The sequence below is a fragment of the Perissodus microlepis genome, chromosome 3 (genome assembly GCF_051167445.1).
Source record: "Perissodus microlepis isolate ML-2025 ecotype Zambia chromosome 3, ASM5116744v1, whole genome shotgun sequence".
Classification (NCBI taxonomy): domain Eukaryota; kingdom Metazoa; phylum Chordata; class Actinopteri; order Cichliformes; family Cichlidae; genus Perissodus; species Perissodus microlepis.
In genome coordinates this window covers 17,937,664-17,954,378 of record NC_140463.1, presented here as the reverse complement: position 1 = coordinate 17,954,378, position 16,715 = coordinate 17,937,664, and the positions used below count along the sequence as shown (strand labels likewise).

Genomic DNA, 16,715 nt, shown 5'->3' with positions numbered 1-16,715 from the left:
TGCGACTGCTTGCTCAGCGCTGGTGACGTGTATAAGAAGCGACGCTGAGGCGCAAAAAAGTGGGAGATTCGAAGTGTGTAAATAGAAACGGATTTAAACTATTTTGGACGTGCAGCCGTATTTCTGATGCACTGACACGACACCCCGGAGACCTGTACTAACGCGTCTGTGAGTCGGCTTCAATAACTGTGGCGTAGATTGAGTTTTAGTGGTTTTGAGAGCGTTTAGAGTTGAGAACTGTCAGCTGCTGGCGACTAGCTAGTGTCATAAATAACTCCCAAATAAGTCACTTTTTAGCTGAAATGGATGCTCTATCTTTGTCATTTATACGAAAAAGTTCACCAAAAGGTCCCCTTATTCCTAAACAGGACTTACATTTTCTGTATTTTCTATTAAATGGAAATATGCATAAAGGTTTGCGTCTGGTTATAATCTAGTTAAAATAGATGGTACTAGTAGTGATATTTATAAGCCGAACTTTACCTAATGGTCAGCTTATTATTAAAATACAGTTATATTTGCTTCGTTGATTAAGTTGTATTTACTAAGTGTGAATAAACCTTAAAATATCGAAAACATGAATAGACGTTGGTGTTAGGTTACTGATCTCCATGAATCTTTTGAGAAAAACGCGTCAGATTTTCCATCAGAGTGTGCTGAACTTGTGTTTTTTTGTTTTAAAGTATGGCGACACCGAGCAAGACACCACCTGGAGCTGACCCGAAGCAGCTGGAGCGGACCGGGACGGTTCGGGAGATCGGCTCCCAGGCGGTGTGGTCCCTCTCTTCCTGTAAACCTGGTAACTACTCCCTCAGCCCCCCCATACAGTCTGCTGTGTGAACAGATGACTGTAAACATCTTTCAAAAGTGGACACAATCTCAGAAATTGTGTTATTTTTCTCCTTGGAGCTGTTCATATACATATCCACATTTTCACAGCGTAGTAAGCAGTTTGCCTTACTGCACAATTGCCACGTTTGGATCAATTTCAGAAGCCGTTGGGATCAGTTCTAGTCTGATGTGTTTGCCCTCTACGTGTCCAGGTTTTGGAGTGGATCAGCTAAGGGATGACAACCTGGAGACCTACTGGCAGTCGGATGGGTCGCAGCCTCACCTGGTCAACATACAGTTCAGGTAACATTTTCCAGCTTCTGTACAAGAGAAGTTAAAGTAAACCTGGAAAATGTACATTATCTTTAACTGGAAGGTGTTGTTAATTTTATTTGTGTGTGCTGCCGCTTACAGAACCTTACTCTTTTGCTTTGTCATTAATTCACTTTCTTTAATATGTGACCCGTGGAGTAAAGGAGGAGGACGACAGTGAAGATGTTGTGCATTTATGCTGATTATAAGTCAGACGAGAGCTACACCCCGAGTAAGATCTCGGTGCGAGTCGGCAACAACTTCCACAATCTTCAAGAAATCAGGGTAAAGCTTAGTGTATATATCCCAATAAAAAGAATAATTAATAAAAATAATCTGGTTTTCATCTGGAGGTTTCGAAACCACTCAGACCCTCCTCTTCCTCGTCTTCCCCTCTGCAGCAGCTAGAGATGGTGGAGCCCAGTGGATGGATTCACATCTCTCTCATGAATCCGGTAAGAATTAATATTTTTCCAACCTTTAAATGCTGCATTTTACCAAAACAGGACTCTGTAACATCCTGCTCTGTGGTCTCTGTTTGCATTTCTGATTGTCTCTGGTCGACAGGGTGTAACTGAATGTAAAGCTTTCGGTCAGGGGACAGAATCCAGTCATTTACTCACTGTGGAACATTTGCAGGCTTACCATCTGTATAAACGTGTAGATGTAAATACTGACACCCAGCCACAGTGACTGAAAGACGGAGAGACACATTTGTTCCCTTATTTTGACTCTTTCCCATAAGTCAGGGAACTAAAGTCGCTGTGCAGTTAACTACTACACCTAGTGATTAGAAAGTGTACAGATTTCCCGCCGCAGGCGACTGTTCAGTGTTTCTATAGAAGGAAACAACAGTACTGAACCGTTTAATCGCTGCCTTCATTGTCTGTGCTGAGCCGACGTGTAGTTGGCATTCAAGGGAGGTGCAGGTTGTAGAAGTAAGCTTTCAGAAGGGTTTGTGGTTATGATGATGTACAGCGGATAACAAAATATTCGTTCATTGTGCAATGAACATTCATTTGTTAATTCATACCTTCTTTGCACTTTTTATCAACTTTAAAGTTTATTGTGTTGTGTTTTGTTGTGTTTAGTGCTGAAAGGCGACAGTTTTCTAATTTCACTGTATTTTTGTACAAAGTGTGACTGTGCAATGACAATAAGAGTTATCTTATCTTAAAATCAAGAGAACAAAGAAGTTCTGTAAAAACGTGTAAACAAACAAACAAACAAACAAAACTAAAAATGACTGAATTCATGTTTTGTACCTAAACTTGAGCGGGCACTCAGACATAACATTCGACCACTATAAAAAAGTTTTTATGAATGCAAGCAAATAAATGTAATTTGGAATCTTGATTCAAAAATAATATTGTGCTTTACACTTTTATTCTTTGTTTTTGGTAAGACAGTAAATTTAAAAAAAAAAAAAATGCATTGATAGCGGCAAAAATTATTTATTAGCATTAAAAATGAACATTTTATGAGCACTGGGTGCTTCTGCTTGTTCACATTGGTGACTTAACCATTACAGAAACATAAAAAGTGAATTTGATAATTATAAATACTGTTCATTTAGGGTGGCATAAACCTTACATTGGGCGGTGGTCTGATAAATTTGTGAAGCACTGTTCCTGCAAAAATAGACGTAATGCAGAAAAATAAGGCAGCGCTTCTCCACCTAAGACTTGTGGGGGTCTTTACATGCCACCAAGTGCAGTAACCTACAGCTCTTATGATTGGACAGTGAATATAAACTAGAGTGTTTTGTTTGTTTGTTTTTCAACTCAGGGGAGCTAGAGATACGGTTTTGTAAATTCTTGTGTTTAAATATGGTTAAAATGTTTAAAATGTCACTACAACATTAACAGAATGTAAACGAAAAGCATGTGTTGTTGTTATGTAATACCAGTTTGTACCACAAGATGGAGCAGTGAGTCAGTCTAATGAATGCAGCGGTCCCAACCTCTGGGCCACTGACTGGCACCGGGCCACGAGAGTTGAGGCTCAGGTGTGAAATTTATGGTTTTCATCGTTTTTATGGTTAACTCTGTTTCTCTGGGTCTTTTCCCATGTGTTATGTATAAATCTTCTTTTTTCTTTTGGTAATGGTACTGCTTTTATTTTGTTGTATTTATCCGCGACACCTTAAAGGCCGGTCCGTGGCACAGAAAAGGTCGGGGACTGCTGCTGTAATATTTATTTAAGCAGCACATTCTTCTCAATGGGAGCACCTAAAACAGAAACATTGAACTTAAACAGAACAGCACCTGCTGGTAAAACGCTGCCTCCTGGTGGTGAAAGTTGTAGTTAAAATTAGCAGATTATAAGTACCTTTAAAGAAGTGGCTTGATGCTCGGTCACTCTGTGTGTGTGCGTTTGTGTGTGTGTGTTTTTCAGCGCACAAACGAGCCCATCAGCACATTCATGATCCAGATCGCCGTGCTGGCCAACCACCAGAACGGGAGAGACACGCACATGAGGCAGATCAAAGTTTACACACCCGTGGAGGAGAGCTCGATCGGCAAGTTCCCACGATGCACCACGGTCGACTTTATGATGTACCGGACCATCAGGTGATCTGGACGTGACCCAGGAACCCCAACAGACTTATATCTGGAGCTGCTGCAGATCATTATCAATGAGAGGAACACCAGTGAAGCTGCCAGTGTTGAATATTTAAAGATGTTCAGTCAGAGTCATTGACCCAGTCAGTGTTGGTTTACATGCTTTAACAATGAGTTTCCACACAGAGTGAATGCTTTGATATGAATTTGGTTCCTAAATTTAACCTTTTTGTCTCTTGCAGTATAAAAAAAAAAAAGTTTGCGCCTACACATTGTTTCCTGTTGTGGATTGTTAATAAAAAGGTAAAAATAAATGTTTCAAAAATCCAGAATGTGACTGTGTTCGTGTAGAAAACTATAACTTTATTTTGTAGCTGTGCTCAGTCTTATGCTTCTTGGTTTGGTCACAGATGTTGTTGCTTTACTTGAAGAAAATGAGGTTTGAAAACGGTAATACGTTGATGATGCAGGAAAATGTTCTATTCTGCTGATGTTGGACCTCATGTCGGCCTTTGATATGGTTGACCACCACTTTTCTGTGGCGGTTCCTAAGTGCAGGTCATCCTTCACTTCCCTTACCTATGGTGTGCCACAAGGTTCTGTATTGGGGCCCTTATTGTGTCTAATATATCTACTTCCTTTTCAGCATATTTTGAGCCCCTTTGAGGAAATTTGCTATCACTGCTATGAAGATGAAATTCAGTTATACATTTATTTTTAGCCCCAAGATGTTTCTAAGCTGAAGATTCTGAATAAGGGCTTAGACTCCATTAAAGGTTGGATGACTGACAACTTCCTCCAACTTAATGAAGGAAAAACCGAAGTCCTTGTATGTGTTCCTGACAGACATGCACTTACGATGATGAAAGCTCTAGGTCCCCTTTCGACATTTGTGAAATCGTCTATCAGGAACCTTGGGGTAACTTTTGACTTTGCTCTCACTTTGGATATTCAAATCTCTGGTTCGGTCTTTCTTTTATCACTTATCACTGCTACATTAAGTCCTGTGTGTAGCTGCCTAACTTTCCATCTGTAGTTTCAGATGTTCAGTAGTATCAGTGTTTGATTAAGTTGTGGAAGTTTCCATAACTAGCACCAGATGGTGATGTAGCTTGGGTATTTCATTTAGTTGCACCAGTTTCAGCTGCTGGTATAATTTATTTGTATCAGTTACTCAAGTTTCAGTCATTTCAGTTTCACTAACTTGACAATGTTGGTGTTGTTAGTTGCAGGTATAGTGTCAATGGTTGCTTCATTGCAGTGGTACTTTCACCCGTTAGCGTAGGTGCAAATCTTGAGATACTTGCCATGTTTAGTTTTAGCCATTACAGTTTTATAATTCCTGTAGTTTCAGAGGCTGACTCATTTGCAGGAGTTGCAGTTGTACATATTGCTGTGGTCTCATTGGGTGCTGAATATATATTTATTTGCAAGTGTTGTTTGCATTTGCTGATTATGTATTTACAGATTTTTAACTGATTAGGAGGTAACGGATAAAATGCAAACTACAAACAGACCTATGATGTTTAAAGTTACTAAACAGTGTCTACTTCAAACTGTTCTTCCTGGTAAAAGCTAAAGTCTGTTAACTCCTCCCTCTTCTACCTGAAGCACAGCAGCTCCAGTCTGTCCACATATTTTCTGGAATAGTTTCACCGCTATGTAACAGAAACTCACAGAGGCACTCTTACTGAGAAGGAGAAATGGCGCAGAAAAGAGATCAGCTAGATCGAGAAATGTTCTCTTGTTGGATCTGTTTGGATCTACTGAAGGATACTGTGACTATTCCCTGTGGACACAGTTACTGTATGAACTGTATCGAAACCCACTTTGATGAAGAGGACAGGAAGGGAATCCACAGCTGCCCTCAGTGCAGGAAGACTTTCATACCGAGGCCTGTCCTGGAGAAAAACACCATGTTAGCAGAGTTGATGGAGTTACTGAAGAAGACTGGACTCCAAGCTGCTCCAGCTGATCACTGCTATGCTGGACCTGAAGATGTGGCCTGTGATGTCTGCACTGGGAGGAAGCTGAAAGCCATCAAGTCCTGTTTAGTCTGTCTGGCCTCTTACTGTGAGAGACACCTTCAACCTCACTATGATGCAGCTCCATTAAAGAAACACAAGCTGGTGGCCCCCTCCAAGAAGCTCCAGGAGAACATCTGCTCTCATCATAAAGGCCATGAAACAGTCCCAGCTGCAGCAGAAAGGACTGAGAAGCAGAAGGAGCTCGAGGGGAGACGACTAAACATCCAGCAGAGAATCCAGGAGCGAGAGAAAGATGTGAAGCTGCTTCAACAGGAGGTGGAGGCCATCAATGGCTCTGCTGATAAAGCAGTGGAGGACAGTGAGAAGATGTTCACTGAGCTGATCCGTCTCATCCAGAAAAGAAGCTCTGATGTGAAGCAGCAGGTCAGATCCCAGCAGGAAACTGAAGTGAGTCGAGTCAAAGAGCTTCAGGAGAAGCTGGAGCAGGAGATCGCTGAGCTGAAGAGGAAAGACGGCGAGCTGGAGCAGCTCTCACACACAGAGGATCACAACCAGTTTCTACACAACTACCCCTCACTGTCAGCACTCAGTGAGTCTACACACTCATCCAGCATCAATATTCGTCCTCTGAGCTACTTTGAGGATGTGACAGCAGCTGTGTCAGAGACCAGAGATAAACTACAGGACATTCTGAGAGAGGAATGGACAAACATCTCACTGACAGTCACTGAAGAGGATGTTTTACTGTCACCAACAGAGCCAAAGACCAGAGCTGGATTCTTAAAATATTCATGTCAAATCACACTGGATCCAAACACAGCACACAGAGAATTGTTATTATCTGAAGGGAACAGAAAAGTGACATTAATGAGACAAAAACAGACTTACTCTAATCACCCAGACAGATTCACTGATTATTATCAAGTCCTGAGTAGAGAGAGTCTGACTGGATGTTGTTACTGGGAGGTGGAGTGGAGAGGGGGTGGAGTTGATGCAGCAGTTGCATACAAGAATATCAGCAGAGCAGGAGAGTCAGATGAATGTGGATTTGGATTTAATGACAAGTCTTGGTTATTGAGCTGTGACAGAAAAAGTTGCAAATTTTTGCACAAGAAAGTCCAAACTGTCCTCTCAGGTCCTCGGTCCTCCAGAGTAGGAGTGTACCTGGATCACAGAGCAGGTATTCTGTCTTTCTACAGCGTCTCTGAAACCATGACTCTCCTCCACAGAGTCCAGACCACATTCACTCAGCCGCTCTATGCTGGAGTTTGTCTTTTTATTGATCATGGAGACACTGCAGAGATATTAAACTGAAATAGACAGAAGTCACTGAGGGACAGCTAGTTCCTGTTTCTTTGGTCTCCATCATTGTTGTCAACAGTGATGGAGATTTTGAAAAGAGGTCAGAGTGGCACCAGAAAGTTCTTTGAAAGTAAATTCTGCTAGACCGAAAACAATTTCTAATTAGCTTGTATGGAGAAGATCATAAAATCTAATAAAAATGAACAAACATTAATGAACTTCAGTTTTTATATCAAGAAGACACTAGTATTATAAATATAATTGTTTTATTATGAATAGTATTGTCTAAGCTCACAGATCAAATGTTACACTCTGAATAAGACTTTTAATTTCAGTCCTTCCAGCACACAAAATCACACGTATTCTACTAGAGAAGATGTGGATTTTATAGAGACTCAATCTGAAGACTTGCTTAATGTAAACCCTCCTGTGTGAAGTTTGTTACATGTTTGAACTGATACATACTGATTTTCTTTCTTTTTTGTTGTTGTTGATTTTTGTGTTTTAACACAGAGGAGTTATTTGGTTATTTGAAGAAATATTGAAATGAAAATCTTGATTTGAATTATTCTGCTGCTCTGGCATATGTAACTCATTACTGGTATTTTTTTTTATATCAGGTGTGGCTATAACTTAGACTTTCTGCTGGTCTGTTTTCTGTGTTCTTATCCCTAACCTTAACCACAACCTTAATCATGTTAGATAGTGTTTTCCAAAGCGATTCACGATGATTAAAAAAAAAAAAAGTAAAATAAATGTACATGTCCAAACAGTTCTCATGTTCTCTCCTGTTTCTGAACGCATAATATAGAGACGTGTTGAGTGGCCGAAAGCCTAACATACCAACAATTTGTCTCATAGCGTAGTATGTTACGTTTTGGGATGAGAACATGTTGGAAAAACCAGCAGAAGGCACAATGTAGTGTTTCTGACATGTGATTGGATGAGCAGCCTACAGCCCGCCTCCAAAGTCTCCCAGTGATTATGCAGATGAGGAAACTGATGTGTTTGTCAGAGAGTACAAAGGTGTTCAATCATGAACTTAGCACAACAAGTGACACACACACACACATACACTCTAAAACCTGATCTGACTCATGCAGATGATTCAGTATCTTTCTGTGTCCTTCCTGTTTAGCTGCTTTTGGACGAATCCTGATTCTCTTTCTCTGCTTTGGTTAAGCAAACAGGTTTGATTCGTTGGTCATGAGTGACGTGTTTAGCAAAAAACAAACAAACAAAAATATGTTGTTGGAGACTGTCTCTCATTTACAAATTTCCTCTGGCTGCAGAAGTTGAAGGAGAGACTGTCACTGCGTGCTTGTATGATTTTTTTTTTTTGTTGCCACACGACTGTTATATCCAGGACTTTTATGGTTACAGTAGTTACTGTATCTTATCATAGATAGATTTGTTTGGTTGTAGTTCCATTGTCAGTAGTAGCAGATGTTACTATATTTGAAATTATTAACTTAAATTCAAATATAGTAACAAAGTATATGTGGGGCCTCCCTGCTGCTGCGGAGTCGGGGCGGTCTGCTTCTGCTCCGCGGCTGCTGAGTGACCCCTCATCTGGGGCTCTCTTCAGCACTTTCTGGGAGAGTGGCACGGTTTCCCCTCCGTTGGTCTTCTAGCAGATCATTACATGAAGGAACCTTTTAAATACAAGCGCGCTCATGCTCACAGGTGCACACACGGGTGCTCACACACACAAACTACACCGTTTTTGGCTCCTACCTCAAAGCACACTGTGGGCTGTCAATCCTACGTGCTGCACAGTAATATTCAATATTTAGTATTTACTGTTATATTCACATTGTTTTTTGCCCTTTATCACCGTTCCTCTTCCCTGCTGTTTTTCTTTCCCTCTTTCTTTCTCCCTTTTCTTTTCCCCAGTCAAGTCCATTGGGCATCTTTCTTTGCCTTTAGACAATAATTCTAATGGCAAAAGAACCAAACGGGACAGGCAAAAAAAGAAAAAAGAAAAAAAAGAAATAAATTATTAACTTAGTTGCAGAAGTTGCTGTGGTTTTAGGCTTGTTTAGTTACAATCACTCTTTGCTGCTGGTGTGGCTGTAGTTTTAGTTTTAAATTTAGCTGCAGTAGTTCTTGTGTCATATAGCAGATGTTGTTATACTTGGAGTAGCAGAGTTGCAGACATTGCCATGACTAATAGCAGATATTGCTGTAGTCTCCTTCATTCATTTGTTACAGAATTATCCATGCTTTCCTGTAGATGTTATATTTTCAGCCACTGATTTAATTCCTGAAGTCACCATGCTTTCCTGCAGATGATACTGTAGTTTCAGTCATTCATTACAGGAGATGTTGTAGTCTGAGGTTTGTTTAGTTGCAAAAGTAGACAATACTTATAGCAGCTATTGTTTCATTGATCCGTTAAGTTACAGAATTCTTCATTGTTTTCTGCTGATGTTCATATAGTTTTAGTCACTGGTTGAGTTGCAGAAGTAGCCATTCTGCAGATGTTGTGGTATCTGTCTGTCCGTCCTTCCTTCCTTCCGACCTTCCTCTTCCGCTTATCCAGGCCTAAACAGAGAAACCCAGACCTCCTTCTCCCTAACCACCTGCTCCAACTTGTCCAGGGGGACACCAAGGCGTTCCCAGGCCAGCTGAGAGATATAATCTCTCCAGTGTGTCCTGGGTCTGCCCCAGGGCCTCCTCCCGGTAGGTCATGCTGGGAACACCTCATCCAGGAGACACCCAGGAGGCATCCTTGTCAGATACCCAAACCACCTCAACTGGCTCCTTTCGATGCGGAGGAGCAGCGGCTCTACTCTGAGCCCCTCCCGGATGGCCAAACTCCTCACCCTCTCTCTAAGGGAGAGGCCAGCCACCCTTCAGAGGAAGCCCCACATGATCTTGTTTATTCAGTCACTACCCACAGCTCGTGACCATAGGTGAGGGTATGCGTGTAGATTGACCGGTTAATGGAGAGCTTCACTTTTACACTCAGCTCTCTCTTGACCGCAACAGACCAGTACGCGTCCGCATCACTTTAGCCACAGCACCAATCCGTCTGTCGATCACCCACTCCCGTCTTCCATCACTCGTGAACAAGACCCCAAGATACTTAAACTCCTCCACTTGGGGCATGAACTTGTCCTTCATCCGGAGTGGACACTACAGCCAAATCTGGCTGACAACCACGGCCTCAGATTTGGAGGTGCTGATTCTCATTCCCCCCATTTTACACTCGGGTACAACTGTTCCAGTGCAAGCTGGAGGCCATCACCTGTTGAACCCATCAAAACCATATCTTCTGCGAAAAGCAGAGATGAGATTCTGAGACCACCCAAAGTCAAAGCCTTCGGCCACTTGGCTACTGTGGAGTTCTTTTTTGCTAAGAAAAGTTCAAGAGACAATCTAGACAATCTAGCAGTTCACATTATTTTATTATCAGGCAGTTAAAGATTCGGCTTGCAAAGCTGTGGACTTCTCTATGTCAGGCAGTCTGCGCATGGAAAACTCCCAGACAGTTCATAATTCAAAGTAAATATTGGACACATGGAAACAGGTAATATTTGTGATTGGCTATTAATGGGGAGATGCCGTGGTTTAGACTTAGCGCTCCCTGATTTGTTCTCCCATGGGTCCTTCCGCATGGTAATGGTCAACGACAAAACACCACTGGGGTTCAGATCCGGGAGGCTCCAAGAAGGGACTCCAAGAAGGCTGGCTACTCAGAACTGTCGTTCGGCGCATAATGGCAAACAGCAGTCAGGACTAATTCCCCAACCCAAAGATGGAGGGAACAAACCCTCTTGTCCACTGGGAAAAACCCCAACCTACAGGCAGCAAGCCAAGGGGATACTAGGATACCCACCCCAGCCCGTCGTCTCTCACCAAGGGCAACTCCAGACAGAGACAGAGTCCAGCCCCTCTCCAGGAGTGCTGGTTCCAGCAGAGATGAGATTCTGAGACCAGAACAGTTCCCTTGATCATGTACTCATAAGAGTCTTTTGAATCGCTCTTTGTTTGATCCCTCACCCAGGACCAATTTGCCATGGGAGACCCTATCAGGGGGCAAATGCCCCAGGACAGCATAGCCTCTGACATCCCTAGGACACACAAACCCCTCAAGCCACTATAAGGTAGCGATTCACAGAGGGGTGTTGTGGTTTCAGTTCTTTATTTAGTCGTCATATCTTCTACCAGATGCTGGTTTGGTTTCATATGCCAATTTGGTTGCAAAACTTGCCGTGCACAGTAGCAGTTGTTAGTGTATTTTTAGGCTTTCATTTTGTTGCAGTAGTTGCCACATCTTCTAGCAGACGTTGTAGTTGTAGTGGTTCTAGTGGTAGTTGCAGTAGTTGAAGGGTTAGTAGTAGTGGTGGATGTTGCTATTTTACAGTCATTTATTTAGTTGTAGAAGTTCCCATGCCATGTAGTGGATGTTGCTAAAGTTTCTTTCATTCATTTGTTGCAGAATTTTTAATACTTTTCTGCAGATGTAGTTTCAATTGTCAATTTTTTTTTGCATCAGCTAAACCAAACAGAAATTGGCATGTTTTTGTTTGTTTTTCTTTTTTGTTTTTTGCAGATGCTGTTATAGTTTCAGTCACTGACTGAGTTGCAGAAGTTACCATGTCTAGTAGCAGATCTAGCTGTAGTTTCAGTCATTCATTTACTCACTTAAGTGTCTTTGTGTTATGGGAGATACTGTAGTTTGAAGTTTGTTTAGTTGCAGCAGTTCTTACTTTTTATTGTTGTTGCATCAGTGCAGAAGTAGCTATGTCTTAAAGCAGATGTTGATGTGATTTGAGGTTTGTTTAGTTGCCGTGGCTGTCATGCTTGGTCATGCTGGCTGACAGTTGAAGATGTTGCAAAATTTACTAGCAGCTGATGCTTTTGTTTTCGTCATTAGCTCAGTTGCAGAATTTGCCATGTGTTACTGCAGATGTTGCTGTAGTTTCACCTGTTGGCTTAGCTGAAGAAGTTGCCGTGAAGAAGTTGCCACATCTATGAACAGATGCTGCAGTTTCTGGGGTTGCCATAGTTACAATATTTATTGTAGTATTGCTTTGGTTTCATGGGTTGGTAGATGGAACGAATGTTATCATGCTCCATTGCAGATGTTGCTTTGGCTGCAGGTGTTGCTATATATATTTACAGATTTTATACTTGCAGTGTTTGAGATTTGTTTCAAACTTACCATTTTTAATTGCAAGTTTTTAAGGTTGCTTTGGCCAAAGAAGTGATATTCTTCTTGTACGCCACTGAACTTGGTTTGCTGTAGCTGTTTAGTGCAGGTGCAATGTGAGCAGTTGAAGTTATTGTGGTAGTTTCACTGGTTAGTTTAGTTATAGATGTTGATGGTTGATTTAGAAGTGGGAGTTATGTTTAGTTATGAGTGTTACATTAGGTTTTGTAGTTGATACAATTTAAGTGGCTGATTTAGCTGTAGTAGTTAATCTGTTGAGTGTTTAGTTGCATTGTTTTTTTTTTTTGGTTGCACAACTTATTTTTTTTCAGGTACTGAAGTGACTGATTCATAGACTGTCTCTTCTTCAAGCATATGATTTTAAATGTTTCAGAGTTTTAATTTAGTACATTGTAACTGGTCAAAATCTATCACTTAAAAACTGAACCTACAAAAAATTTTAAGATGAAATGTTCTTCTAGAAAAGGTTAAAGTGCTTCAAACCACTCCTCTTCCCGGAATTAGTCAAAGCTTGATATCGCTTCCCTACTCTTCATTAAACACACCAGATACACTCTGTACACAGCCCCACTGACAACCCCCACTCACTGCACAGACACAAGTTGTTAAGTCTAGATTCACATCGACAAAACAGAAACTCACAGACACACATCAAGTCAGACACGCATTTGTTACTGCCAGGACAAATGGCACAAAAAGGAATTCAGCTGGATGAAGAAATATTCTCTTGTTCCATCTGTTTGGATCTACTGAAAGATCCGGTGACTACAACCTGTGGACACAGCTACTGCATAAACTGTATTAAGAGTTTCTGGGATGAAGAGGACAGGAAGGGAATCCACAGCTGCCCTCAGTGCAGGAAGACGTTCACACCGAGGCCTTTCCTGGAGAAAAAAAACATATTAGCAGCTTTAGTGGAGCAGCTGAAGAAGACTGGACTCCAAGCTGCTCCAGCTGATCACTGCTATGCTGGACCTGAAGATGTGGCCTGTGATGTCTGCACTGGGAGGAAGCTGAAAGCCATCAAGTCCTGTTTATCTTGTCCAGCCTCTTACTGTGAGAAACACCTCCAACCTCACTATGATGCAGCTCCATTAAAGAAACACAAGCTGGTGGCCCCCTCCAAGAAGCTCCAGGACAACATCTGCTCTCGTCATGATGAGGTGATGAAGATTTTCTGTCGTACTGATCAGCAGAGTATCTGTTGTCTCTGCACAATGGATGAACATAAAGGCCATGAAACAGTCCCAGCTGCAGCAGAAAGGACTGAGAAGCAGAAGGAGCTCGAGGTGAGACGACTAAACATCCAGCAGAGAATCCAGGAGCGAGAGAAAGATGTGAAGCTGCTTCAACAGGAGGTGGAGGCCATCAATGGCTCTGCTGATAAAGCAGTGGAGGACAGTGAGAAGATGTTCACTGAGGTGATCCGTCTCATCCAGAAAAGAAGCTCTGATGTGAAGCAGCAGGTCAGATCCCAGCAGGAAACTGAAGTGAGTCGAGTCAAAGAGCTTCAGGAGAAGCTGGAGCAGGAGATCGCTGAGCTGAAGAGGAAAGACGGCGAGCTGGAGCAGCTCTCACACACAGAGGATCACAACCAGTTTCTACACAACTACCCCTCACTGTCAGCACTCAGTGAGTCTACACACTCATCCAGCATCAATATTCGTCCTCTGAGGTACTTTGAGGATGTGACAGCAGCTGTGTCAGAGACCAGAGTTATACTACAGGACATTCTGAGAGAGGAATGGACAAACATCTCACTGACAGTCACTGAAGTGGATGTTTTACTGTCACCAACAGAGCCAAAGACCAGAGCTGGATTCTTAAAATATTCATGTCAAATCACACTGGATCCAAACACAGCACACAGACGTCTGTTATTATCTGAGGGGAACAGAACAGTAACAGTAATGGAACAACAACAGTCTTATTCTGATCATCCAGACAGATTCACTTATTGGTATCAGGTCCTAGGCAGAGAGAGTCTGACTGGACGTTGTTACTGGGAGGTGGAGTGGAGAGGAGGAGGAGTTGATGCAGCAGTTGCATACAATAATATCAGCAGAGCAGGGAGCTTAAATGAATGTGTATTTGGATACAATGACAAATCTTAGTCATTCCATTGTTACACAAACAGTTATATTTTTTGGCACAACAAAGTCCGAACTCTCCTCTCAGGTCCTCGGTCCTCCAGAGTAGGAGTGTACCTGGATCACAGAGCAGGTATTCTGTCTTTCTACAGCGTCTCTGAAACCATGACTTTCCTCCACAGAGTCCAGACCACATTCACTCAGCCGCTCTATGCTGGACTTGGTCTTTATGAAAATGGAGATACATGCAGAGTTCATTAAACTGAAATAGAAGTTTTAGCTTCCAGGTTTTTTTGTTTTTTTTTCTTGTCTATCTTTGCTGTTGAGAGCTCACTGTTGTGCTGTTTCTTCTCTGCTCAGAATCACTTTATAGTTGCTAGTCTGACATCTTATGATTAATTGTCTGTAGTTACCTGTAAATTTACTTGAAATTGTATTCAAATCAACAGTGCACTCTTTCTCTGTTGTGGCAGAAATATTCAACCGCTTTGGAAAGAAATCAGAATGACATATGAGAAATGTATTTCAAAACAGTTTCCACTAGACTCCAAAGTAAGTAGAGGAAATAATTATCATGAACATAATCAAGCAATAATTCAACAGTTTTAGGGCCTCAAGTTTTTTCATTGCTTAAACGACAATAACACTGGGAACTTTATTTATTTTTATTTCTTAAAGATTTGGATTTTATAGGGGGCCAGTCTTATGTAGTTGAACAAACTATATCAGTTCATATCAGTTATTAAGGAAATTAGAGAGATATGGAATAAGATGTGTAGCCTATTCCTGGTTGGAAAATGGACAACAATGTGTGCAAATTAATAAAACTGCATCTAAAAGGGTCAATGTGGGGTAACTCAAGGATCTGTGACTGATCCAAAACTCTTTGTACTTTTCAATAATTATATTTGTAATATTACTAAATTGATTAAATATGTTGTTTATACAGATGATACAAATGCATTATCTTGTGGAAAGAAAATTAAATGATCTCTTGTATGCAATTAAAAATGAGCTGGAAATTCTTAAGATGTGGTTTGATATCAATAAATTATCCCTTAATTATCAAGGAACCTGAATTCATGCTTTTAACAGGTAGAAAAGAATATGAAGAAGATGTTCATTTAATATCCATCCATCCATTTTCTTCCGCTTATCCGGGGCTGGGTCGCGGGGGAAGCAGCCCAAGCAGAGAAGCCCAGACCTCCCTCTCCCCAGCCATCTCCTGCAGCTTGTTCGGGGGAACATCAAGGCGTTCCCAGGCCAGCCAAGAGATATAATCTCTCCAGCATGTCCTGGGTCTGCCCCGGGGCCTCCTCCTGGTGGGACATGCCCAGAAAACCTCACCCAGGAGGCGCCCATCTGACAAGGAGCAGCATCCACATCGCTGCGGCCGCTGCACCAATCCGTCTGTCGATCTCCCGCTCCCTTCTCCCGAGATACTTATACTCCTCCACTTGGGCAGGAACTCATCCCTGACCCGGAGTGGGCACTCCACCCTTTTCCGGCTGAGAACCATCCCTCAGATTTGGAGGTGCTAATTCTCATTCCCACTGCTTCACACTCGGCTGCGAACCGTTCCAAGGTGAGCTGGAGGCCATCACCCGATGAAGCCAACAGAACCACATCATCTACAAAAAGCAGAGATGAAATCCTGAGACCACCCAAGTGAGAGCCTTCCGCCACTTGGCTGCGCCTAGAAATTCTGTCCATAAAAATTATGAACAGAATCAGTGACAAAGGGCAGCCTGGCGGAGCTCATTACCCACAAGGAACGAGTCTGACTTATTGCCGGCTATGCGGACCAAGCTCTTGCAGTGGTTGTATAAGGACTGAATGGCCCGTAGCAATGGACCGGACACCCCACACTCTCGGAGCACCCCCCACAAGACCCCCCAAGGGACACGGTTGAATGCCTTCTCCAAATCCACAAAACACATGTAGACTGGTTGGGCAAACTCCTATGCACCCTCAAGTATCCTTGAGAGGATAAAGAGCTGGTCCAGTGTTCCACGACCAGGACGAAAACTGCATTGTTCCTCATGTATCCGAGGTTCGACTAACAGACAGATTCTCCTCTCCAGCAGCAAAAACTTTCCCAGGGAGGCTGAGGAGTGTGAGTCCCCTGTAGTTGGAACACACCCACCGGTCCCCTTTCTTAAAGATGGGGACCACCACCCCGGTCAGCCAGTTCAGGGGTACTGCCCCTGATCTCCACGCAACATTGTAGAGGCGTGTCAACCAAGACAGCCCGACAACATCCAGAGCCTTCAGGAACTTGAGGCAGACCTTGTCCACCCCAGGGGCTCTGCCACCATGGAGTTGTTTAACTGCCTCAGTGACCTCGCCCCCAGAGATTGGCGGGGTCACTTCCTTCGTCCCCAGACTCTGCTTCCACCACAGAAGACGTGCCAGTGGGATTGAGGAAGTCCTCGAAGTATTCCTT

The 16,715-nt window shown here is 42.5% G+C and overlaps 2 protein-coding genes and 1 pseudogene across 2 annotated transcripts; all 3 read left to right on the top strand.

Moving 5' to 3' along the window:
- The first annotated feature begins 33 nt into the window (after window positions 1-33).
- anapc10 (anaphase promoting complex subunit 10) lies at window positions 34-4,007 on the top strand. Its single transcript, XM_084923343.1, has 6 exons — window positions 34-168; window positions 684-799; window positions 1,044-1,134; window positions 1,308-1,428; window positions 1,545-1,598; window positions 3,541-4,007. Exons 2-6 carry the CDS (start codon window positions 685-687, stop codon window positions 3,718-3,720), a joined length of 561 nt encoding a protein of 186 aa, XP_084779469.1. The 5' UTR covers window positions 34-168; window position 684; the 3' UTR covers window positions 3,721-4,007.
- A 204-nt stretch (window positions 4,008-4,211) lies between these two features.
- Window positions 4,212-8,212, top strand: LOC146390287 (tripartite motif-containing protein 16-like). Its single transcript, XM_084923342.1, has one exon. The coding sequence runs from the start codon at window positions 5,411-5,413 to the stop codon at window positions 7,007-7,009; it is 1,599 nt and encodes a 532-aa protein (XP_084779468.1). The 5' UTR covers window positions 4,212-5,410; the 3' UTR covers window positions 7,010-8,212.
- A 4,261-nt stretch (window positions 8,213-12,473) lies between these two features.
- On the top strand, window positions 12,474-13,868 carry LOC146390286 (tripartite motif-containing protein 29-like; annotated as a pseudogene).
- Window positions 13,869-16,715: the final 2,847 nt, after the last annotated feature.

Coding starts and splice junctions, on each gene's coding strand:
- anapc10 (XM_084923343.1), top strand. CDS start 685: ATGGCGACACCGAGCAAGACACCACCTGGAGCTGACCCGAAGCAGCTG. Junction 800..1,043: donor CCTCTCTTCCTGTAAACCTG/GTAACTACTCCC, acceptor CTACGTGTCCAG/GTTTTGGAGTGGATCAGCTA. Junction 1,599..3,540: donor ACATCTCTCTCATGAATCCG/GTAAGAATTAAT, acceptor TGTGTTTTTCAG/CGCACAAACGAGCCCATCAG.
- LOC146390287 (XM_084923342.1), top strand. CDS start 5,411: ATGGCGCAGAAAAGAGATCAGCTAGATCGAGAAATGTTCTCTTGTTGG.